This window comes from Zychaea mexicana, assembly GCF_025766255.1.
Source record: "Zychaea mexicana strain RSA 1403 chromosome Unknown BDB00scaffold_44, whole genome shotgun sequence".
Classification (NCBI taxonomy): Eukaryota; Fungi; Mucoromycota; class Mucoromycetes; order Mucorales; family Lichtheimiaceae; genus Zychaea; species Zychaea mexicana.
The window spans coordinates 125,135-150,469 of NW_026516707.1; the positions used below are offsets into that span (position 1 = coordinate 125,135).

General features: G+C 41.7%; 7 protein-coding genes across 7 annotated transcripts; 4 read left to right on the top strand and 3 right to left on the bottom strand.

The window, feature by feature from the left end:
• Positions 1-1,179: 1,179 nt before the first annotated feature.
• BDB00DRAFT_873112 (anticodon-binding protein) lies at positions 1,180-2,723 on the bottom strand (the record flags this gene model as incomplete). The annotated part of the gene is made up of 9 exons (XM_053127049.1): positions 1,180-1,280; positions 1,359-1,429; positions 1,514-1,608; positions 1,729-1,883; positions 1,969-2,101; positions 2,184-2,293; positions 2,374-2,454; positions 2,544-2,652; positions 2,700-2,723. 9 exons carry the CDS (start codon positions 2,721-2,723, stop codon positions 1,180-1,182), a joined length of 879 nt encoding a protein of 292 aa, XP_052978977.1.
• A 4,140-nt stretch (positions 2,724-6,863) lies between these two features.
• BDB00DRAFT_826871 (uncharacterized protein) lies at positions 6,864-7,637 on the top strand. Its single transcript, XM_053123758.1, has 2 exons — positions 6,864-7,330; positions 7,406-7,637. The coding sequence occupies exon 1, from the start codon at positions 6,892-6,894 to the stop codon at positions 7,162-7,164; it is 273 nt and encodes a 90-aa protein (XP_052978978.1). The 5' UTR covers positions 6,864-6,891; the 3' UTR covers positions 7,165-7,330; positions 7,406-7,637.
• BDB00DRAFT_873113 (uncharacterized protein) lies at positions 7,479-8,051 on the bottom strand (the record flags this gene model as incomplete). Its single annotated transcript, XM_053127050.1, has 4 exons — positions 7,479-7,580; positions 7,674-7,702; positions 7,804-7,867; positions 8,040-8,051. 4 exons carry the CDS (start codon positions 8,049-8,051, stop codon positions 7,479-7,481), a joined length of 207 nt encoding a protein of 68 aa, XP_052978979.1.
• A 7,324-nt stretch (positions 8,052-15,375) lies between these two features.
• On the top strand, positions 15,376-16,930 carry BDB00DRAFT_422018 (uncharacterized protein). The gene is made up of 4 exons (XM_053117324.1): positions 15,376-16,062; positions 16,193-16,281; positions 16,594-16,668; positions 16,808-16,930. Exons 1-4 carry the CDS (start codon positions 15,578-15,580, stop codon positions 16,825-16,827), a joined length of 669 nt encoding a protein of 222 aa, XP_052978980.1. The 5' UTR covers positions 15,376-15,577; the 3' UTR covers positions 16,828-16,930.
• BDB00DRAFT_422032 (uncharacterized protein) lies at positions 16,591-18,751 on the top strand. The gene is made up of 2 exons (XM_053117325.1): positions 16,591-16,664; positions 16,808-18,751. Exon 2 carries the CDS (start codon positions 17,033-17,035, stop codon positions 18,503-18,505), a length of 1,473 nt encoding a protein of 490 aa, XP_052978981.1. The 5' UTR covers positions 16,591-16,664; positions 16,808-17,032; the 3' UTR covers positions 18,506-18,751.
• Positions 18,752-20,771: 2,020 nt separating this feature from the next.
• BDB00DRAFT_764954 (uncharacterized protein) lies at positions 20,772-21,691 on the top strand (the record flags this gene model as incomplete). The annotated part of the gene is made up of 3 exons (XM_053119486.1): positions 20,772-20,859; positions 20,980-21,290; positions 21,398-21,691. 3 exons carry the CDS (start codon positions 20,772-20,774, stop codon positions 21,689-21,691), a joined length of 693 nt encoding a protein of 230 aa, XP_052978982.1.
• Positions 21,631-25,265, bottom strand: BDB00DRAFT_909453 (Cse1-domain-containing protein; the record flags this gene model as incomplete). Its single annotated transcript, XM_053128635.1, has 11 exons — positions 21,631-22,443; positions 22,533-22,661; positions 22,799-23,102; positions 23,191-23,555; positions 23,691-23,824; positions 23,905-24,051; positions 24,124-24,216; positions 24,326-24,435; positions 24,504-24,569; positions 24,670-24,799; positions 24,891-25,265. 11 exons carry the CDS (start codon positions 25,263-25,265, stop codon positions 21,972-21,974), a joined length of 2,325 nt encoding a protein of 774 aa, XP_052978983.1. The 3' UTR covers positions 21,631-21,971.
• Positions 25,266-25,335: the final 70 nt, after the last annotated feature.

Consider the following 25,335-nt stretch of genomic DNA (forward strand, 5'->3'; position numbering starts at 1 on the left):
ACATTGTCTTAATCCCTCGCATAACTCTCACACCTTCACAAACACGTTCCCCCATTCAATTTAAACGCACACAATTCCCTGTTCGCCTGGCATTTGCAATGACCATCAATAAGGCACAGGGTCAAACTTTTAACACTGTTGGCCTCTACTTACCTGAACCTCCGTTCACGCATGGTCTACTCTATGTAGCCATGTCGCGCGTCCGCACCCCTTCATCCATCAGAATCATGTTAGATCCTGAGAACTCACGTATCGCAGGTCAGCAAGGCCAAAGCACAAGAAATGTTGTTTTTCACGAAGTTCTTCTATAATTCTTTTTGTCACCTACTCTATTTTTACATCGCCCATTCTCTTTTTCTACATCGCCTATTCTCTTTTTATCAATATCACTACATCATCTTTGTCAACACTTCTTTTCGCATTGTATTCTAAACTGGAGATAGTTAAGTATCCAACTTTGACGACTTTCTATGATAGGCTACTTCTCACTGCACAATGATCTTGCTTTTGATTTTGAAAACAGACAATAAGCATCTAATACCAAAACATTGATCCAACCTCGCTCGACAGGGGGGTTTGGGGGGCTTGCCCCCCACTTGGGGGTCAAGGGGGGAACCCCCTTGCGACGCGTTTCCGTTGAATGACACGGAGCGAAGCGGAGGGGCTCATTCATCCGAGCGAAGCGAGGAAGGACCGCTTATAAGTTGTAAACTAATTCCAGACACGTGCGACAAAGAAGGTACATAGCACATCCTTCCAATTCAACATATACGTACTAGGCGCGTTTTCCGCTCTTGCCGCATTCTTCTAGTCGTTGTATCGCAATTTTATCCTCGCATCAATATTTCCATTCAACGCTTATTCTGTACCCTAGTCTTTACCGATATCTTTACCAAAATCATTAGCTAACACTTCATCCGACGTATGATAAATATGTCTGACAGTGTGATTGAAGACGAGCCACGATCTCCCTTTATTACGACTCGATAGCTTAAGCAAGACGATTCTCTTGAACTAGACAAGGTTGTCAATATTTTCAAGAAAAGAAGATAAACAATCATATCCAGTATTGCAAGGAAACTTGCGAGAAGCTGGATTATACTACAATCACCATGTACGTAATGTACTCTTTTTACAAATTTTTCTATGGAAAGTATTTTTAACATGTACAAGTAAAGTCTACAGTTCGGTCCGTCGTCCTGCTGTTCGTGTAAATGATGCCAACTGCCACTCTACATCTGCTTCCGTCAGATCCACAGTACCCAATCTGATCTCATATACTACAAAAAAAAGTAAAACCGAAGACTTAATAAACAACTATTCATCCTCATTGAAGACCATACGTATACTACACTCACCTCTCATCTCAAAACGCGGTCCAACTTCTGCCAATTCCACTGTATTGCCCGCTTTCACATATACGTGATGTCTATTTCAGATAACAATTCGTCAGTTTATCCTATCACTGCCAACGTTCTTTTTGGATAAACAGTATACAGGTTGCCAATATTACCTGAAGGAAATAAAATCTTGTTGATTGGCAAATGTCATTACACGCTTAGTGTCTTCTTTTGGTACCGGGAATAAGTATTTCAAGATGTTTGTGACCTAATATACAGATATATACATGTAAGTCGCTATCACTCAAAGTCACCGTTTCTCCCTCTTTAACCCATCTTGTGATGCATCGACACCTATATCATCTCTTCTTCTTCTACCACTACTTACACGTTGGCCCAGTCGTGAATTGAAGTTGTCGAAAATAAGATGAGGGAACGCTTCGGATACTGTGCCTTGGTCTTTGATATCATGTCGAAGAACGACATTATGCAATGAGAAATATGTAGTCGGGCCATAAGGAAAATGACAAACCACCATACCGTCTAGAAAGGGATCCAAACTTCAGCAACATTTCTTTTTTTTTCCATCGTTACATCCCTTTCTCTCCTGCTACTACTTCCTGCTTACCCGGTTTTCCTCGATGTTCGTGTAGAATAATTAAATCTGTTACTTCGTTGTTTCTGCATAGCTCAACAATATCCTTAATAACGTGACCACCACGATTGATACGCTGTGAATTGGGGAAAACGAGACGCATTTCCTGTTCACAGAAAAAGCACCACATGTTAACAACAATCCGTTCCCTTCTTTTCCTTAACCACCTCTGTCTTCAGAAGCCTTACTTTAGAGAATTGCTGTAACCGACTGCTTGGATCTCTTGAAGTTGTGATTACGACTTTGGGATCGAAGACACCAGCACGGGCATATTCGTCATCGGCATGTGTAGTGGGCGCTGTAGTAACAAAAAAGCATTTTATAAACAGTCTGTTTTCCTTTTACAATGTCTCAGGAAAATATTCCAAAATATAGTACCATCTTGTGCCTGATCGAAAGGTAGATCTTGTTTTAGTTCTTTACTCATATTTCGAAGTTCGGTGGGTACGGGTTTTCCATCTACAAAAACAAACATACACCATATTTCCAACAATAATTAGTAAATCAACTACACGGGCACCGCCAAGGGAAATCTATAATATATGCACCTTCGATCGCCTGTTTGATCTGTTCTTTGCGCTCATAGATTGCCCGTTCTTTGCTTTCAAGCGATTTTCGATAAAGGTATTCCCGTCGTAAGCGGGTGTTTCTTCGAATCTATAAAAGTCTCAAACCATTAGTAAGCTGTCAAATACAGCAAAAACCGTGAGGAAGTCGAAGCTCACCATTGTGTAATTTATGCTTTTTTTTCTCAAGTTTTGTCTGGAAAAGGATTTCTTATTAAAGTGTCCCGCACTCCGAGAAAGTTGGGTTGACCATGCGAAAAGCCACACACCTGTCAATGCAAGCAGGAATATTGCTCCGCCGTAATTTTCTATCTCGCAACTCCACGCCCGCAAATCCTGGTATGATGGACTGTGTCGTGCTCGGTGTGACTTGATAGTTAGACCACAACTATACAGAAATCATCCGAAAGGATTTTTTGATACTAGTATCATCACTACCTCATCTGACGCCATTACATCTAAAACCAAATCACAGAAGTATAGAATATACACACCATTCCCCTCTCTTTTTCATATTATTAGTTAGCAGTAAAGCATCATCCATGTATTATCCAACTCTAGAAGAAAGTGACCGGTGTGACGTGAGCTTGTGTCACGACAACACACAAAACGCTGGCGCGTTTCTAATATTAACAGTAGACATTTTTCTTCCTGATTTTTGCTTTGACGTATCCGCTCGTGAGGATTGAGTGTATATTCGGTCTCGTAGACGGCAAGGAAGGAGCTAGCAGCGCATTATCAACTTATTCGGACATCACCACACCACTAGCGACGATTAATTTTCTAGTTGATCCTACCGCTTCTCAAGGACGCAGCTCTCATTGTTATCATTGTTCCGCACATCGACGATTATTCTCACTTGTCGACCCTAGGCGTGATATTCCCCACACACACGTATTGTTGCATCTTCTTTCCTGATATCCGATTGGATCACAACCAGGACCAGTGCTACATCGGACTCGAGTTACTTTATTTTACTGGGTAAGTACACAGCTAATCAGGGCCTGTAAGACATGTCTGGGCTTAATAACAATAATTTTGAATTAAAAAGTAACAACCCATAAAAATACCCAAGAGTACTTACGGCTTTCTACGCACACTGTGACAGGGTACGTCATCCTCACTATATCGGTAATACACAAAGGGTTTAATCGTTGACAAGAAATTGTCGTCGTTCCAGGTGCACTTACCTAAGTGAAGGCGCCGCCGGGCAACGCAGGACTCAACCAGAGCCCTGCTCCTTAATAGTGGGCTATGCAACCGATTATAATAACGAAGGAATTTATCAAAACTGATAAATTCTCACACGAATGACAACTTTTCACATTGCTCTAAAGCATAAAAGCACAACTTACATGACGCTACCATGTGCAGGTCAGTGCCCGAGAGAAAGAGAGAGAGAGAGACACAGAGAGAGAACTTTAAAGAAAAAAATTGAAAAGAATGTTAGACCGTTGTTTGCAAATAAAGAATCACTTGCATCGTGACGATCAAACAGCAACTGCAATGACAGAATGTTAATGAATGCATACGTACAAAAGGCCAAAAAAAAAAAAAGAAATGATGCGGGGCAAGCGCGAAGAAAAGCAGGAAGAAAAGCCAACGTCTTGATGAGTCGTGCAGTATGCTACTTTTATAATCTTTTTGATCATATCAATCACATGATTTCACTAGTGTCGTCAGCAGTGTTATGAACATTCTTCGACCTTTACTAAGTGATCACCCTCAACCTCGATGATCACTTATTAAATCCCCAAGTATCAATATCATCCATCATCATCGTCCGGAATTATCAGCCCTAATACCAATCTTTCCGTTTATTCGCATTATAAAATCATAGTAAAAGATATATTAATAAACACCATAGTCTTTGAAAAATGAAACATCAGTCAGATATCTTGTTTCCTTCCTGTATCTTGTTCCTCGTCTCTTCTCTCATCATCTGGTCTCCTACCTTCGGGTCTCATTCTTGTCTTGCCTTGTTCTTGCTGAAAGCACCTAGCGCATTCTCGACCGGTCTTTCTGTTCTTGTCTTGTCCTGTCCCTGTCCGCACCTTACAAGTAGCTTGTTTCATCAATGACCACTGGTACACTGCTGGTAAATAGAGAATGGATTCCTTTTTATCGCACACAAAGGGATCCTTTTATCTTTAACACTGCTTCTTTTGACAGAGCATACTACTACTTAGTCTACCATCCAAACATTCTACCAGTGATCAAACAAAACGTAAGTGATAAATCGTGTATCAGTTATGCGCAGATCCATTACGCATTTAAAAGGACCTTGTATAAACAAATGGCATTGCATAAAAGTAATGTCCTTGCACCTATGACCCTTTGTAATCCCTGCAATTATTGTCGTTAATTTTATGAATTTTGGCTCTTTCAACTAGAGACACTACAATGGCATATGATGGTGATACGGCGCGATCAAGTTAAAATTACAGCAATGTCATGCACCAGTATTTTGAAGTGTTACACGCAAAAGCTTATTCAGAGTTGTCATTGGCTGCTTTAAGGACTCTTATACAGCCTTCTGATTGGCTAAAATGTAAGCCCAGGAACTTCCGCTGTGCCGCTGCATTCCGCTCATGCAGAGAGTGGCTGGGTGTGCCTGAATAAGCTTCCTACACTTTATTTTAGAAATTTCCTATCATTATGATCTCACAGCTACGTCAAAGGCCTACGTCAAAATCGCAAACGAATAACAACGGACGATGTTTGCGATCAGCCAAGACATCAGACTGCAGCTGCCAAGCGTACAGTTTGCTGGTCAAGCATCTTCTCTACGTGACTTAAAATCATACAAAGAGGGCTATAAGCAAGCATCAGTTGCAGTGGCACTCGAGTCTGTCACCCATGTGATTTTTGGTTACACTCCTGATATGTTTGATACAACACACATTTTATTTTTCATATCGTCTGAAGATAAAAGAAACTGCCCGGAGATTGTGGAGCTTGTGATGACGGAATGTGCATTGACCCTATACAGTATAACAGCAGACACACTAAAAGGCAATAGTCCTGTCCAAGCTTCCGTGAACTAATACTATATTATTGTTAGTGGTTTTACCAACTGTCCGAAGTTTAGTCAACCATGGTATGTTGCATATCACAACGATCATCAAAATGAGTAAACTAGGGGAAGCATATCTGTGGACTCAATATCATTAGAGTTCACTTTTGCTAAGCGTTCTATCCGACACTCTCTTTGTCCCAAAAGCATATATAGACGCGTGAAAATGTTCGCAATCGACATTCTATATGGTGCGTTCGCCTTATAACCGTCAATTTTTTAGCTCAGCTTTACTCCCTTATAACGTCCCCAAAAAGCAATTACACAGTCTAACGTGCTTCAAAATACCTTTTTTGACTCGTTTGCTTTCGTTATTGAAGAATAAAAAAATAATTATGTTTGTAAAAACAATTATGGGAAGCCAAAAGTTGCCGGTTTTTCCCAATTTAGAAGGGCCGGCAGAAGTTTGAAGCAACTCATGTACCGGAAACAAGAATGAGTAAACAACTCCTGTACGTATATATACTCGCCTATCGCCTACGTCCTACACGTCTTTTCTTTTTACCTTCATTTAAAAGATGCCGCCATTAAGACGAAAGCAGAAGGCCACCCGAAAAAGGACGCGTGCGCCTGACGGAAGAATCACTGCCCAGTTTCATGGTATACGCCGTTTTTCTATAGCTATTCCTATACATTTTAATGTTTCATCATATATACGTATCATTGTTCTTTGAAGCTCAAACATTTTAGAAGGTTTAGTGCTTAAGAATCAAATTAAAACAAAATTAAGTTTTGACGGTTATAAGGCGAACGCACCATAACCAAAAAAGGAGGTACAGCCAACGCCACAGCCGTTTCCAAGAACTAAAAGTGTAACTCTGATAAATATGGCCAACGACCGATAACAGCGATAATGCCGACACTACTAGCAAGACGCTAAAATCCGCGGTGATCATATATATCATAAGCCAGTAGATCGATCCTAATAATGTCATTCCACTTTAGCTGGCGGTTGACATGCTCAGTGGAACGTATCTTTTTCTTACAGGAGCTGGCATCTTATCAAAATAAGCGGTTACGCTCTCAGAGGATGGTATACACACAACTTGCATGGTAGAACATATGTTAGTGCAGGGTGACACGTCTCCTTGAGGACGACGACGACTGTCATCGCCCTGCTTGCACTTCCCTTTCCTTTGCTTTTATTCTCTCAAATCAAACGAGCCATTCAGAATATATGATCACTGCTACATAAGAAAGCTGATAGTAATCCTGCAACGGCTCGAAAAGCTTTAAAAGCCATGATTTGTGTCTATGAACTATTGGTTTTTCCTTGTTTTGCTCATGACATATAATCGTCTTTTATCTCTTTGCTATGGATATTTGTCATTGGTGCTTCAAAATGTAGGTTTTGTCACGCTTTCAATAGTGTGTGATACTGTATTTCTGGGAAAGTGCAGACAATTTGATATGTTGTCGATTAACGTCAATTTTAAAAATAAAAGAGGGGCCGGTTCCTTGGCGCCATTAACAAATAAGAGGACGGAAAATCGTCAACCTGCGGAATGGAAGACACGTGCAGTGTAGTGCAGCACTGAAAAAAATGGCGCTCTATCTATGATATTGAATGTGCAAGACATGTGGCATGTTTTGTTTAGACATTACCAAACATTTGTGTACACGAACCCATCATCCATCGAGGAAATGGTGTCTTGTACGTTTGATGTATATAAATCGCCAAATTGATACTGGCCTGAAGTAGCCGATGGATTTTTCTTATTAGAAAGCGCAATACAAAAGGTCGCAATAAGATGCTGTACAAACTTACTTTTACTTTGGTGTTGATACAAAGCAAATGTGTTGTGCTCTTTAAATCAATATCAGTATATGCACTGCATAGCCTAGTACGGCAAACCTTCGGAACGCGGTCCGTACTCATCGGGAGAACTGTAGTCGAAAACGGCGTTGAAAAAAAAATCCGCATGTGCGCTTAGCATAGAGCTCTATGGTAATTTAAACAGAGATCCGTATGAGAAGTTAGCATAGAGCCCAAAGTCTACAACGCAGCATGTTGTGTGTTTGGAAAGTGGCTGTACAACCGTCAAAACAGCCAAGAACTGATCAACTATGTATATAAAACAACAGAAGTTATATGAATTAGTAGTAATAAAGATCATGGTGACGGGCTTCTGTCAAAAGCTTGCTTCCCACGTTTTCAGGCTGTACCCTTCTCTTCCTTCTGCCATTCACCAACCGCAATGACTTGAGACTTCTGTTGTCGTTTGCAATGCTAGATTCAGTAATGTTAACTTTGACATTGTTCGTTATAAAAACTACTTTATATATGTGCAGCAAAGAAAGAATAATACTCACACGGCAACAAGAGCACCTTTTTTCGAGTGACGGACCCGCTTTATACACAAAGAGAGGGCATAAAGAGCTTGCTACCGTTCAGGTCGTACCTGTCCGTTCATTCCACCATTCACCAACCGCAATTGTTTGAGATTTGTGTTGCCCTACAGTGTACAATTCCGATTGCAATAAAGTTAACTTTGACATTGCCTTTGACATTGTTCGTTGTAAAATATACTTTATATGTGCAACAAAAATAAATTACATACACTTTCGCTGACACCGCGACTCGATCAGCTGCAAAGATTGTTGTACGCAATGCATGAATTGCGTACTGCCACCCACGTTGAGTGTCTGTAAGAGCACCTTTTTTCCAGTTACAGAACCGCTTTATACAAAACCACAGGCGATCAAATTATACTTTATGCCGCAAACTCGATGTCCGTGCGCACACATATTATTCTGCTTGCTATACTAGCCATGTAAAACAAATTTCGCTCCAAAGGCACAGCACTGTAGAAATCTAGAAAAAGTATAAAGCACGTCATGACTTTTCTGTTGCCGGCATTAGTACCTTCCCATAAAGAATTCGGCGGCAGTCTTTTTTTTTATGATCAAATATGTATGTTTGTAAAAGAAATGTAATATGAAGCATACTTTCCGTGAAACCAACCCAAACCATTGTATGCTGCCTTGAGGAGATCGACGGCGCCCGTTTTCTATGATCAACTATGTATATAAAATCAGAAAGTACCATCAGTGACTAAGAGTAATAGCAATCAATAGTACTAAGAACTATAATGCACTCTCCCTCGACCGTATGGTTGAAGATGTCACCCAAACCACAACATATTACCTTGAGGGCGTAATCGCCGGCTGATTACGTCATCGTCACCTACATACATCGAAGAAAAGAAGGTCATATCGAGTATCAATAGTATTGCTGGGTACGCTTCACATATAAAAAATCATCATGATCCCCAGGTTTCATACTCTTTTTATATCGCCGGTTCTTTGTTCCATTAAAGCGCACAGACCCGTCGCCGACAATTGTTGGATCAGAGCGGAGCACGGCAAGCGGAGCCGCATAGTGAAACAAACATATACGCACCATAAGAAAAAGACACTAGCATGACAGTCGTCAGACTACAACGATAATTATCATCAAGGCACTTCTTCACATTGCTGCAGTTCACTGGCTCCTTAGGGCAGTAGTGACAACAAAATTTCTAAGCTCCGTCATTTTGTTTATCGGGCTCATAAAGAAAAAGAATCGACTGCGCGTTTTGCCCTTTATTCTTTTCTTTAGTCTTCATATTCATCTTTGTACATTTGCAGTGTTTCTTTCATTATCACTTTTTACCTTTCTTTTTTTTTTTTCATCCCGCTCGAGTGTCCCTGTGGGTGTGCATAGTTGAAGGGAGCTAGTCGTGCACGACTGGCTCTTGCTCATCTTTTGTACATTTGCAAAGTTCTTTGTTTCATCTTGGTTTTTTATCTTCCTCAAAAACTGAAAGCGAGAGTGTGTGCAAAGAGGTACGTATATGTTCGCCGCTGACAGACCTTTGTGCTATCATATTTCTTTTATTTGTAGGAACTGTGGAGGAGTAGGTTCTGTCGGGAACTGAGGCTTGTGGACAAGAAAGGAAGAGGTGTAGGTTCTGCCGGGAACTGAGGCTTGCGGAAAACAAGGGAGGGCAACCTCCCTTGTGGGTACGTATATGTTCGCCGCTGACAGATGTTTGTGCTATCATATTTCTTTTATTTGTAGGAACTGTGGAGGAGTAGGTTCTGTCGGGAACTGAGGCTTGTGGACAAGAAAGGGAAAGGTGTAGGTTCTGCCGGGAACTGAGGCTTGCGGAAAACAAGGGAGGGCAACCTCCCTTGTGGGTACGTATATGTTCGCCGCTGACAGACGTTTGTGCTATCATATTTCTTTTATTTGTAGGAACTGTGGAGGAGTAGGTTCTGTCGGGAACTGAGGCTTGTGGACAAGAAAGGGAGAGGTGTAGGTTCTGCCGGGAACTGAGGCTTGCGGAAAACAAGGGAGGGCAACCTCCCTTGTGGGTACGTATATGTTCGCCGCTGACAGACCTTTGTGCTATCATATTTCTTTTATTTGTAGGAACTGTGGAGGAGTAGGTTCTGTCGGGAACTGAGGCTTGTGGACAAGAAAGGGAAAGGTGTAGGTTCTGCCGGGAACTGAGGCTTGCGGAAAACAAGGGAGGGCAACCTCCCTTGTGGGTACGTATATGTTCGCCGCTGACAGACCTTTGTGCTATCATATTTCTTTTATTTGTAGGAACTGTGGAGGAGTAGGTTCTGTCGGGAACTGAGGCTTGTGGACAAGAAAGGGAAAGGTGTAGGTTCTGCCGGGAACTGAGGCTTGCGGAAAACAAGGGAGGGCAACCTCCCTTGAGGAACGAAGGATTCATAAAAGTCGGTCGACTTGTCAGGCAACATCAAATAAACTTGGTTTCTTATTGTACTTTCTTAAATAATGTAATTGTAACTATTGGGCAGATCGAGTGACGATTGTAATAAACGCGATCTTTATTTTTACATCTTCCTACTGCCATTGCGCTTGGTACTTGTTGGTGCTTTCTCTGGAGCAGTTATGTAGTTGCAAATGAGCCTTTTTGTGCTTGAGTCGTCGAGAAAACCGTAGGCTGTGCATTCGCATGTGTGCTCTCAAAAACAATACAGCTGGTTTACCTTCACGACTATACCAACAATGATTGCAAATTGCTGGTGGCAAAATAAAAAACCGTATCGCAAAGCAAACAGACCATCCCCATATTCACATATACACGAACCAGATCGCCAACCCAAGCTAAATGATGTTTGCCTTGATTTCTTTGCAGTATAAAAGGCCCAATACATAAGCTCATTAGGGAAGTTACATAATCCAACTTGTTGGGTCTTGCCACCAATCTCTCATGCTACTGTCTCTCAACATTACTGCTACTGATACACGTATACTAGTAATACTCATAGATAGATTGAATATGGAATGTATCATCACTGCTTAAGATTATAACAAGTTATCCCGTCAAGTTATTGATGTTTCTTATCTACAATAGCTTTCAACGGCGCCAAACTTGCCAAGTTTTTAGAAGCGCATTGTTTTGTGCTGCTAATGATGAGTCAAAATAATAATGTTGTGCTTAACTTTTATCTATTACATTTCAAGTAAAAGCCATTTCAGTTTACCCCCTTCCCTAGCAGCGAAGGAGCTGATAGCCGCGCGAAGCGAGGAGCAGTCGCTAGTTACGAAAAAACAATAGATAGACATGTCCGAAAAATACATATTTCTCATACAGGCCACTACTTTTTCTCCGCGTACCGCCACCTTTCTATCAGCCATGTCAAACATGAAATAACTAGAAATGAAAATGTTCAAACAGCTCCTACTTTGGTCTATATTCAGAAAAAAAATGTTTCAATTTTTATGTATCTTGATTACATTTGAAATGCGGAGGAATTAACCAGAGGGTGAAGTGATGTCTCGCTGTAATCACAATAAAGCATCTTAAATATAGTAAGCCTTAATTTCATCTAGCAAGAATAGCACTCTTTATTTTTCAAAATGAAGGCACCTCATCTTACAGTATTTCTATTATGTTTAGTCTAGCATATACAATAGTCCAAAAGTTCTGAATCTGATATATATCATATCACATTTGATATTTTTTATTGAATATTATGGTTAAGTACGGACGTTATGGATCATGAAACATGACACAGAAAAGTATGATCTGGATTTAATAAAGTCACTGGTCGCAAGTAAAATACTGTAACGTCCTTCAAGGTGTTTTTTATCGTAGCGCAGCCGTTAGGAATGATGGTAATGCTGCGTCCGAATATATAGTTACTACGGAAAAGAACAAATTCGTGCAACTGAATCAGTCCTGACGAAGGAAGTTTTACAGAAAATCACAGTTAGAACTGATTTTCAAGCAAGTAGTGTTAGCCGGTCACTGATTAGGTCTTCATATAGAATTTACATACATGAACCAAGAAAACAGAGATAACTAAAGGATTACATAAATATATTCATGCGGGTAGAGCTAAAGTTTCGGCAAATTTCCAAACAAGCGATAATCGCTGCTATCAAGATCCATAGATAGTGAACCAGTTTAAGATCACAAAAATGTCCATAAATTTTTCGTTTTTACTACCAAAGATTGTTTGCCTCTCCCCCTACAAAAAATGAAGAAAGTGAAGAAGGATGCATTGTTGAAAAAAAAAAGGTAACTCAGAATACAATTGTGCTGCTGCTTTCTGCAGATTATGTATTATGTATTTATTGTTGACAACTTGATAAGCAAAGCATCCTTTGCTTTATTAAAAGAATACGAAACATATCACACACTTTCCGCACACCTATGAGAGTATGTTATTCAGCGAAAACGAAATGCTCAAAGGGAATGCGATGATCACCAAATATTGCTGTTTACATGCATGAAGCACAGTCCAGATAGACATAAAATATGTAGTAACTGCAATTATGCAAAACAACGTATCATAATGTGACGACGGTTTAAGGGAATTATTATTTCTCTACCTTGGGGGGAGGGGTGAGAAGGAGGCAGAATGAAAGAAAAAAGGAGGTTGAATAGAAGGATGAGTAAAGCAGTGCGAAAGATGTATGCATTAAGTAATAATGCCATGCAGGAGCGATAGAGATCTTATTGAATAAGTTAGATGGTAAGTCTCCAAAAGGTCTATCATATCATGCTATTGTTGCTACATATGACACACATCATGAGGTTACCGATAGTACATATCAGGCTGTTGCTGCTATAGGATATATCAAAGTATGCTTGTGCATTACTTTATGTTAATACATAGCATGTATTGTCGTCGTTTTCATTTCATTCCTAATAACGTGGTTGGTAGCAACCTTTCATCTAGATGCTTGATATGCTGTCGTATCGTTCTTCACTCTCTTGTCAGGTAGAATTCGGTAAATTACGGATAGTATGATACGCAAAGAAAGGATAAAAGTTGGGGACCCTTGATTTCCGATAAAAGCCATTCTTGCGAAGTATAAAGAACGCCGCTTATTAGTATTCTTTTTTAAGTAACGTTCTTTGCATGATGAAAATGGAACATTGATAACATATTGGGAAAGCCGATCAATACACGATCTTAAAAAAGACAAGTTACGAAGAACGTTATGCATAGTATCACGATGCTTTGTTATACTAATGACAAGAAGAGACACTAGTTACTTGGTAGTGTCGTAGAATAAAAGGCAAGCCAATCACAGTTTAGTAAGCCATCATCGCTCGACGAATCGTTGATATCCTTAAATGTAAAATAACCAGCGCACGGACCAGTTGAGGTTTTTATGATCTACAAGAAATGTTATGTTTGTATTTACATAACATACTCTTTTGTAGCGTATATCAGCAATTGTTAATGTGAAAAGCCAAGGCAGTTTACTGTTGCCTTTTTATTAGCGCGCCAGCATGTGTCATTGATACCGATAGGAAAATTGCTCAAAGAGCTAAAATGCATGATCCCTTTTCTTATGTCTTCAACCTTAGCACCTCCTCTTCGATTACCGTAATTATTCCCCTTCCCCACATATCCCAAGCGAACCTTGCCATTAATGCTAAAGTTTCTAGAGTACTCGAAATATCTGACGTTTATACTCGAAGGCTCGTTATATTGGTGTCGTGCTTTAAACGGTTCGTTAAATATAGAGGATAAAAGAATGGCGGGGGAAAAGGAAAAACAATTTTCATGCAGATTACACAAAGACCAAGTTTTCCGTTTATGCGCTGCACTCTAAATGGCAGGATTGACCCATCCGGTACATCTCAAACTTTTAGTGTAACCCGAATTCGTCCTTTTTTTTATTGCAGTGGTAACTTACTATGATGTTAGGCCGATTAGTAGATCCTGTTAACTCTTCTTGTTGTCTCTCTTTCAATACTAATGCCAGTGTATCCCGACCGTAGCTCACTACTATTCTTTGGTAGATGTTTGGTTTGTATTGGGTGGGTTTCTGATGGTATATTACGCTATAGCACGATCAGGTACCCTGGCCTCCCTTTTCTCTCCCCCCCCGCTTCTTTGTTGCTCTTAGCATGTCTGATGTGTGTTATGCGATTGCATTACATATGTAACAATTAGCTCTTTTGGTGGTTAATACTGAGTTCTATTAAACTTTTGTTCTCTAGACTTTTGTTCTTGTACATAAAAATCAAGAAACAGACCGGATTTGGTTCATGTAGTAAGAACCATGCACAATGCAGAAGGATTATGCATTCCAAAGATTGAACTTTTTAATGGGGGGAAGAAGGGAGGAAGAAGAAGAAGAAGCTGAAAAGAAAATGGAAGGCGAGGCTATCGTCACCGCGAACGACAGTCTCACAGAGAGAGAGAGAGAGAGAGAGAGAGAGAGAGAGAGAGAGAGAGAGAGAGAGAGAGAGAGAGAGAGAGAGAGAGAGAGAGAGAGAGAGAGAGACAGCGAAACGATAGCCAGACCAAAAAAAAACTCCATATAGTCGACTAATATAAACGTGGACCATACAAAACGCACCGTGTTTTTGATTATTGATAGGGCAACACAAAGGTAACGCAGAAACGAGCTTAAACTATGACACGAGGGCAAGGGTAGATGTGTTTAAATTTGTTATTGTTTCAATTCTCCCTTTTGATTTCGATGATCATTCTGTGATGAAGTTAAAAGGTGTAGTGAAGCGCAAAACGAGCTGCAGGGCTCAACCAATGACTCGTACAGAGAGTAGACGATTAAGCGGGTTTGGCGTCAAGTGTAAGAGAGTTAGAGAGGGCCCAAAAGCTCGGGCTACACCGGAGTTTGGGGAAAGCACATACATTCAACACATAATAACACATAGTAACATAGCACAAGCGTATAAACGCGCTGTTTGTTGATGCACCATCCCGCGAACCCAAAAAAAGCCCTAAACTGCCAAAACATACCGCGTTCACAATAATTTGCACTGCCATTAGTATAGCAGATGGAGATACACAGAGAGCAAAGTCACAATTTGTGCAATGATCCCACCCACCCATCACCCGCCCACTTATACACAGGACATAACAGACCATAGCACAACAACAACACGCTAAGCTTTATTATCTGTTCGCTCCTTGCGCGATGTGATGTGTGCTATGTATGTGCTATGTGCAACTTGAAGTATAACATGAGCTCATTTGCTTTCGTCTTTAACAAAACAGAAATAAAAAGGAATTTAGAGTAACAAGAAGTTGTCTCTTCTAAAACGCGTGTTGGATTATCTGTGCCTTAGCTAGTATTCTTTGCAAAGTGTGTGAGAATGGGAGGGACTATGCGTCATAGTTGCTATTAAGCGACGGCGCCTAGACATACACACTCACACTGCACTCACACAAAAAGAAGAAAAAACCGAACTTTGCCGGTCCTAACAATCTCCCCTCATGGCTCATCTGGAATAATATGCCGCTGGCTGAACTGAAGTGGGAGGAGCACATCCTCTCTTTTTTTGCGCTCTGTCCTTTTTTTTCTCTCTCTTTCACTCTCTTTCACTCTCGCTCTTTTCTGTTGCGTCCCCTTCCTCGTGGTTTTTCTTCTTTTCACAGACTTTACTGCTGACGGCTCTTTCGACGGCAAAGGTTTCATCCACGTACGATGAATACCTTCTCTTCTTCTTCGTCTGCCGCAACTCACTCGCCGCAACCTGCGGATCTGGACCCCTTGGCATTCTCAACTGCTTCCAGTATGCAACAACCACCTTCTGTGTCCCCATGCCCATCGTCGTCCCTGCACGCTGGTCATCATGTCTCTTTACAACAACCTTCGGAAACTTATGATCACGATTCAGCAAACACCAATTCGAATGTATCCATCACTGCAATCAATACTTCCAACACCAACACTAGCGCAAATACTACCTCCAGTAAGAACGCCCTCACGCGCATATCAAGTAATCCTGTTGTTGCGACCACGAGCACAGTTGTGACAACCACGACCGTTGTGCCGCCCATGTTGCACGATTACTGGCATGGTCAAACACCCCTTCTACTCCATAACGACCCATTGCGCGGTGATTTGGACAGTGTTGAAGTCAACCATTCAGAGCGCGGGATTGCAGGTTTCGTGTCAAAATTATATCAGTACGTCGTCGTCGTCTTTTCTCTTTCTTTTGCTAGGTTATCATCAATACTATCCCGACGCCTTTCATCGTTGATGTATTTAATGTATAATTATGGTCTTTTCCCTTGATTCTATCCATGCTTTTCATAGGAGTTTGCAGGCCCCTGACGATGGCCAAAAGTACGCACGCTGGTGCAAACACGACGGCAAAGACATGTTTATTATCGAATGTATTCCTAGTAAGTGTTCCCTTTTCCCTTTTTCTCTCTTTCGGATCTCTCACTCTCGTTTATACCCTTTGCCCCACACAAAAAGCCATTTTTGCACCTTTTTTCCATCCCCTCTTTTCTTTTCATACTTCAACTCCCCACCCCCAAGCCGCATCAAAAAATAAACTTCCCCAACCCCCACACCACGGCAGCTTTCGCATATTGTGCTTATACGTACGCAAATATACAAACCCACTATCGCTTTCACCCCCTTTTCGCTTTCCTACGTTCCTTCTTTACTTTGATATCTGACATTGAGCATCTCCTGCTTTTTTATAACAGAATTTACCGAGGTTGTACTGCCGCGGTTGTTCAAGCACTGCAAGTTTGCTTCGTTTGTACGTCAGCTCAATGTAAGTACGGATTGCTCTCTAATGCATGACATACAAAAGGACTTGTGTGTGTGTGTTAATTAACTCTAACTTTTGTTCGGTCTCTTTCTCTTTCTCTTCTTCTCCCCACCTTATCATCCTCCTCCTCATATTCTTGTGAGTAGATATACGGCTTTCAGCGTGACACAGACGCTCGAAAAACCAAAGACACCAAAGACAAAGAGTCGTGCCGTTGGCATCATCAGTACTTTCGGCCAGGCCGGCGTGATCTTTTCCATCTGATCCGACGCAAGGCCGCGCGCTATCCAAGACGAAAACGAGTCAAAATCGACGAAGATCCAGCAACAATCGTCAACGTAGGATCTGGTGACGACGATTCGGATATCGACATGAATATTACCTGCGTGCTTGACGACCGTCGTCGATCTTCGTCTGTTTCGTCGGTATCCCAGCAACCACAAGATAGCTATAGCAACCATCACCATGACAACCACCATTCTCAACAACCACAACAACAGCAGCAAGACAGTACATCTTTTCAAATGATGTATGAAGGGTTACCAGACCTCTCTGTCGGTACCACTGGTGTTGGTGCTGCTGCTGCTCCGCAATCAATTCCAGTACAGGAGCCAAATCAGCAGCAACATGCAGCAGCACCAGCAGTACCAGCACCAGCACCAGCACCAGCACCGCCACCACCACCGCCACAAAAATACCAGCAGCAACAAACGCCATCGCCTTGTAATCCTCCTGGAGAGGTTGAAACGTCCGAGGTGTACAATATCACGCCTGTAACTGAGGCGCCGCATCAACATCGACAGCAGCAAGTGGACTGGGTCTCACAACATCAACAACATCAACAACAACAACAACAACAACAGCAGCAGCAGCATAAGCATCATCAGCATCATCAGCATCAACACCAACAGAATAACGAACCGCTGGATCACCGGTTATTACAAGAGCAAGATTTACGCGCCCAGGTAACACGGCTGAGCCAATTATGTCAGGGCATGCGTCGGTCCTTTGACATGCAAATGAAGAAAGCCTACAAGCTTATCGAGGACCAGGGACGGCGTATTCAGATGCTCGAAAGTGACTCGTTCAGGGGCTCAAATCAAAACTCTTTACAGCAACAGCAACAGCAATCACAACATCAGCAACAGCATCAACAGAGATCATCCGATATGGGTTATATGATGAGCACGCCGTTTTCAAATCATAATCATCACCACCATTCTCCGCACAATGACGATTTGTATACCCAGTTTTTCCCAAGCAACACAAATGTACGGATAAAAACTGAAATTGGCGCTGCAGCAGCTGCAGCCGTAGCCGCTACTGCTGCTGGTGGATTCAATAATGGCGGAGGTACTGGTGACCGCACTGACTATGAGAATCTGTATGGACTCAAACTGGAGGCGGCAACAACGGCAGCAACAGCATCAACAGCACCATCACCTCATCATCATCAACAACATCAGCATCATCATCATCCTCACTCTCAAATACAGCAACAACAACAACAACAACAAGCAAGGCCATCCATGATGAAACCATCTGATCCTATAAATCAGCAACAACAGCAACAACCATCATGGATGCCCATGTTTGCTGCTGTTGCTGCTAATAGTAATGCGTCTGCGACGGATACGCCTAATTCAATACATTTCCATTCAAATCCACCTGCTCGTTCTGGTGCGGCTGCATCGATTGCTGCAGCGGCTGCGGTGGCCGCAGCTGCTGTGGCAGGTGAACCTTCAAACAATAATAATGCTCCTGGAGATATAGCAGCAACAGCGGCCGCCTATGGTCATCCTGGTCTGCCAAAATACCATCATCACCCTAATCGTGGAATATAATAACAAATCTTTTTTCTCTCTTTTTTAATTTCCCCTCCATTGATTTTGTCATTACAAGCAAATTAACCCATATACACATTACTATTCTCCCACAAACAACGAAGCAAACATACACACTACTACAACAAATTCTTACCCCACCACACACACTCCACATCACATAACACTCTAACTCAATCAACGCAATCAATCGCACAAAGGTAGAATAAACATGTACTTTAAGTATAAACAGGTAGCATTTTGCATCACCCATAACAGTAACAAGTACTCCTTCATCCTCCCTCCCCTCTTTTTCCTTTGCTCCATACTCAAAAGACTATGTCACCGCGTGGAATATACGATACTTTCATAGCACCAGTATGGCATTTCCCTAATTACCGAACACACAAACAAACTAATACTTTTGCCACTCATCTTTAATTTTGTTTTTCCTGTCACTTCACGGCCTAGCGTATCCATTACAATACAGTATTACCAGGCTGTTAGAACACTTTAGCATATATACGAACTGTACATAGTCGTGACAAGCATAATGAGCCAAAGAATACAGTACATTGGATGTCCACTTATTAGAACAAGTAAAAAAAATTCATCCTTTGATAACCCGCGCTGATAAGTGAGAAATTAAGCGAGGGGATAACTAACAAACAAAAAAAGAAAAGCAAGAGTAAGCATGTACAATTAGTTTGTTATATCCTCTCAGTTAACCTTTTCTTCGCTGCAAAAAAAAGTTTCTCTTTTACAATCCTTTTCATTATTTCGGTTTCTGATTCAAAACTAATAACTTGGAAGTGAGTCTAACACACGTATAACAACAACAATACACGTGTCTTTGACAGAAAAACGAACTGAATCAAAAACCGTTTTGGACTCTGAAGATATGGAAACAGCGAGTCAAGTGCCTGTATTGGTCGACAAGAATGCACCAAGCAGCGAAATCACCATCGCCACTGACACTTTTGGTATTTATTAAAAAAAGAGAAATAGATGGAATAGAGCCGTCAAGTTAAAAAAAAAAACTTATCATTCGTTTGAAAATAACAGATTACGTTTCGAGCTATGCACCGTATCAAGTTGGAAATAACAGCAGCACTGAAAGCACGACAACGACATTGACGACGAACAGTGATGGTGGAGCAACAGCAGCAGCTACTAGCGGAGGATCGGGTGAAATAATCATGCCACAACACAATCTGCGACGCGTTGTTCAATTTCATCCACACCAAGGCATTTGCGGCAATACAATGTCAGTGACGATCGAGCAAAGGATGACATCCAGTGTACCACGAATGAAGCTCGTCTTTGGCATGCAACCAGTGGAAACCACCCAGCAGCATCAACTTGTCCCGTCGTCATCATCGACATCTGATTTGAATGACACTGAGCGTGCTAGCGGTGGTGATAATGAGATCGCTAACGGTGGCGATTGTGATGATGATGCAAAAGTGTGGATCACACTGATTGCTCGCATTCCACCACAGCAGACCCATACGATTGTGGATGCCAACCAAGTTCCATTATCCATTTGTGTCTATGAAAATGAGCGCGTCGATCAATGGGCATTTGGTACATTTACCTATGAGGCGTCAATGCAGCAGCAACAACAAGAACAGCACTTTCATCCACAGCAGATCAAGCAAGAAGGGCAGCAACAGCAATCGGATTACACCACCTCCGCTACACCAGAAACAACAGGAGGAGATCCAGGATTGACAGGTGAAATATATTTTCTGATACTTCAGCATCATAACTTCTCAATAGCTGTCTCATTAACAAGCTTTAATGTCATGAAACAATTTCAGATATATCTGAAAGTTATCAGTTATTACAATTGCTAGCTCCATACGAAGATCCAGCGCTCAAACAGCCTGACCCTATTGATCAACTAAACGGTCCAACACCAACCCAAGCAACCGACTTGTTAGCACAGATCCAGAATCAGCAGCAGTTTGAGTTTCATCTTCGACAGCAACAGCAACAACAGCAACAGCAGTATACACCTGTCACCACACCAAGTACTACTTCTACAGCAACGACTACACATTATTATTATACTAGCAGCAACAATAACAACAACAGTAACAGTAACAGCGATTTTTATAATTATTACACCCAAAGCAACAACAGTCCTTATCGCTGTTACTCACAAACACCACCATCTAACCTAACAACAACGACAACATCGCCATGCTCTCCTATGGTTATCCACCCTTTCGGTGGTGTCTTGAACAAAGCCCATTTGAAGATTTGCGGTGATTTGAATGAAATGACAATCAATTGGACACCACAAGAATGGCAAGCCGGTCGACGTTTGGTGCAATTCACACGGAACACAGATGGCAAAACAACTGACGGTCATGCACAGATCGAATGTTCGTTTCAGCCTATGGATCAACAAGAACATCAACAACAACGGATGCGAGAAAACATGGCGGCGGCGGCAGCCGCAGCGGCAGTTGCAGCAGCTGCAGCAGCTGGTCACCATCATCCTCACCATCATCATCATCCAACACAATCACGACCTTCCAAAACCTCATCATCACTTGTTGTATCCTGTATCTACTGGCGCGAACGAAACGATTACTATATCACATCTGTTGATTGTATCTATCTGTTGGAAGGATTGATAGGCGTTCAATTTACGGTTGAGGAAAAGAATCGTATTCGTCGTAATCTCGAAGGATTCAGACCGCTCACAGTAAGCAAATGTAAGCCGGATTGTGCAGATTTTTTCAAGTTGATCATGGGATTCCCTAACCCAAAGCCAAGAAATATCGAAAAAGACGTAAGTTTTATAGTTTGCATGAAATTTCTCTAATTTCGTACCACCCCACCCCACCCCCCCACAAAAGAGCCGAAAGAGTCAGTGCTCATAATGAAGAGTTGATTTAGGTCAAGGTGTTTGCTTGGAAGACGCTACCACATGCACTGCGAAAGATCATTCGAAAGTATACGCCGAGTTATAGTAGTACGATGGGTCTTGGTCAGCAACAAAGACAGCAGTCTATGGGAACACAGCAATCATATCAGCAACAACAACAACAACAACAATATCAGCAACAGCAACAGCGACAGCAACAGCAACAACAACAACAATATCAGCAGCAACAACAGCAACAGCAGCATTTGATGTCGTCATCATCGTCAGCCGCAACAGGACCGAATGTTTCAAGTTATCTTACTTAGTAAACATTGATAATTGCAATAAAAATGGCTTATTTATCATTTATTCTGTGCTCTTTTCTAAAAAAAACAGTGTGTGTGTGTGGAGAGAGTGTGTGCAGAAAGGGTGCTGTCGTGTATTACTTTGCTGGTAGGAAAAAGGGGACGGGTACAGAGACAGAGACAGAAAGTGAAGGGGGAACAATAGGGTGAATGTGTGGATGATATGCAAAAAGAAGAGAGTAAAGAGGTTATAAGAAACATGCGATTATTGGTTTTTTTTTTGTTTTAGTGGTAAAAGAGATTAGAAATGAGACATGGAAATGCCTGCAGTTTCAAAGTATTTCGGTAGGAATTGGCTGGCTTCGGATGGCATGGCAGACTTGACGATACCTCGCTTTTCTGGAGACATAGCAACAAGCTGTTGTGCAAGGTAAATTTGGCATGGAGGCAACGATGCTACTGGATCTTCTCGTACGGGTGCGGCCGTCGACAGCTTGGCAAACGATGTCTGGTAGCCTGCAGTTTCTTCGCTGATATCCAGGGTGTACAAATCATCGGGTCCGTCGTCGTTTGCAGTAGGTGGCAATTCAAGCATACGCAGCAAGGCGGTAAAAATTTGAGGCCATACTTGACCTGCATACGGTTGTTGGATCATCAGATCGCTATGGGTCAACAGTCGAACCATGCCGACACCGCAGATCTTGTAATCGATAGGATCACGCAGTGCGTTCAAGTCTTCGGTGACAAAGAGTGTGATAATTTGGCCAAACAAACTACATTCATTTTCACAAATGTTAGATACTTATTTTAAGAAATAGAGGTTCCTCGCATTCATACACCAGGACTACCCGTTAGTACATACCCTGGCTGCATGTTATCAAAGACACGAATCAACACGTCGGGTCCGCCCAACTTTTCCAAGACAAAGAATAGACACACCCAAAGGGTAAAGTTTCGTGTAAATCGATCAAAAACGGTACGGTCGTTGCGTCTTTTGGTCTGCAGACGTGTCAACACAGATGTGACGAGAACAGGGAGGTAACGTGACAATATTTCACTGTGATATAACGTGTATGTCATGAGCCTTTCAAATGAACACAAAACCTATCTTGGTAACAAGAAACTTACATTGGTACATTCTTGGTCACCGCAATCAAAAGAGCCAGAGCATAATGATCATTTTGACGCGAATTGATAAGCTTTTGTTGGAAGATACCAAGGATGGGCTCCAGCTTATTGTTTGCAACAATTGTGTTGATACCCTTGGCCAAATAGACTTCGAGCAATCGAACAAGTGCTGGGATATTGCCTTGTTCCCAGAGCGGTGGGTTCAATAAAGGGGTCAAAAGAGCAATGTAAGCTTCGGACAGTTCTTGGCCCTGGTGATGATCCAGCAGCTGGGCCAGCAATTGGAATACATAAGGTGTGAATTCTGAATTGATCTGTTAGCAAGCTGTTTAGGTTTCATGTAAACTCTAGTATACCCTGCTATTAATGTATATTTGCTTTTGAAATCTTACCCTGGATATCTTGGCCCAAGATGGTTTGGAAAGGACCAAACAGCATATTCTCAAATTCTGCCACGGCGCCGTCGTTTACAGGGCAAATGAAACGGATCAATGCACCAATGCTTTCAAAAATATAGTGGTTAAATCGTGGGTTGCTTGGATTGGCACTCACAATACCCAAGATGGTCGTCAGCTTGCCCATAATGACATTCACATAATTCACCATGTGCTGACGGCAGGTGATGATGACACGCATCACAGCACGCATGAGATAATCGTTCTCGGACAACTTCTCGGGTGTTTGACCAGCTTCAATAAGGCGGAAAAGTTGTACGAGGAGTGTTTCTGCATATTGGGCAATGTCTTCGGCCGAGAACCTAACAGGTTGCAACAACATGTATCAAAGTTAATTTTTATTCTCTTTTGGTATAAACACACGCACACACACTCTCTCGTTTTTAATTACTCAGCTTTGGTTTCAAAGGTAGCACGAGAAATCATATATTACTTACAGCATGGCCTTTCCTTGACGGAGGAAAAGTATACGCTCAATCGCAATAGCAGAGTAGGTATGTACGACATAATTGCTTGATTCCAAGTGTTTGACCAGATATGGGAAAACAGTCAGCAATTGCTCTTTGGTAAGCTAGATAATGAAATAAATGGCAAGTTAGCTTTTCGACCGAATCAAAATAAAACAAAGATGTTCTGTTGATATGTGTGTACCTGACTACGGAAGGTGTACAAGAACTTGATAGCATCCACCTTGAGAATGGGTGAGCCAGCGTTGACATCTGTTTCTAGATCGCCAAGGATATGTTTGGTAAAGAAATCGACAACATCCACCAAATTGTTGGTTTGAGTAACACCAAGCTATAATAATCAATAGGATGTTAGCGTTTCGATCTTTGAATAACAAACATCATCAATCCATCCTATTATTACCTGTGCAGTCGAGGTTCGGCTAGCAATAGCGACGAGCAAGAAAATGGCAGTGTTCTTGTCTTTCCAGTTTCCTTGAGGGTTTGCACCGTATCGCTATATATATATGTATACCCCGCCCCCGAGAAACGGTGTATCGTGTAAGTCGCTCCGAGAAAATCATACATGTAGCTTTTGACAACTCGTATTTCATCATGCTTTTTACCTCCAAGAAATGAGTTATATACTGGTTGACGATCTGCGTGGTTTGCGATTCATAGCGCTCCATCAAGCCACGGATGAAATCAGCAGCAGCACGACGACGCGTATCCGTGTCTAAAAACCACATTATCAGTGAGAACCCTCTTTTTTAATAGAACGACCATATCTTACATATACTGTACCTGAGCCTTCCAAATCACGTCGAATATACTCAATAGGGTTATCCTCAAATAGTTCCTCATCGACCTCTGCAAACATTATAAAAATACACAACACATATTGTTAGCCAACACACGGACACATTTTTAGGATTATTCTTCCACTTATCAATAAATATATAAAGTTTACCTCTCATGGCAATGTTCGACAATGCAATCTTTTCACACATTTGAGCCATAGTATCACCCGACGTAACGGCACCTGACATACGCTCCAGCTTCACCATACAGGTAAGCAACGAAAGGGCCTTGCAAACCAGCTATATAATCGATCCACCACAAAAAATAAGAATCCGTGACACCAATTGACACATAAAAAAGACGGAGAGAGCCTTTTTCTTCCCAACATACCGTATCGTATTTGGCCTCTTGTCCCAGCGACATCAGCAACTGCACCGTAATACTGAAAAACCCATCCATATGACGGAAATCCTCCTCGTATTTCTGGGTATACAATTCCAAAATTTCGCAGATACCGGTCTTGATACGTTCGAGAGGACCTGCTTCTTCGTCGTCATCGATCTGCAAATATTGGTTGTTGTAGACAAGATAGTATTGGAAGAATTCCATAAACTTGTCCATGTTATCTTCAAAAAATTCGGGTAAATCTTGACAGTTCAGGTCGTAAAAGATCTTGATCAACAGAATCAAAGATTGCGACAATGGTTTCAAGGCTTCCGCGTTGGCGACATTGTCCTTGATCAGCTTGTCCGTGATCTGTGCCATAATTTAACCAACCCCACCCGCGGTTCAGTAAGTATTGATCATATAAATTCGCGTGTACGTATCGTTGTAA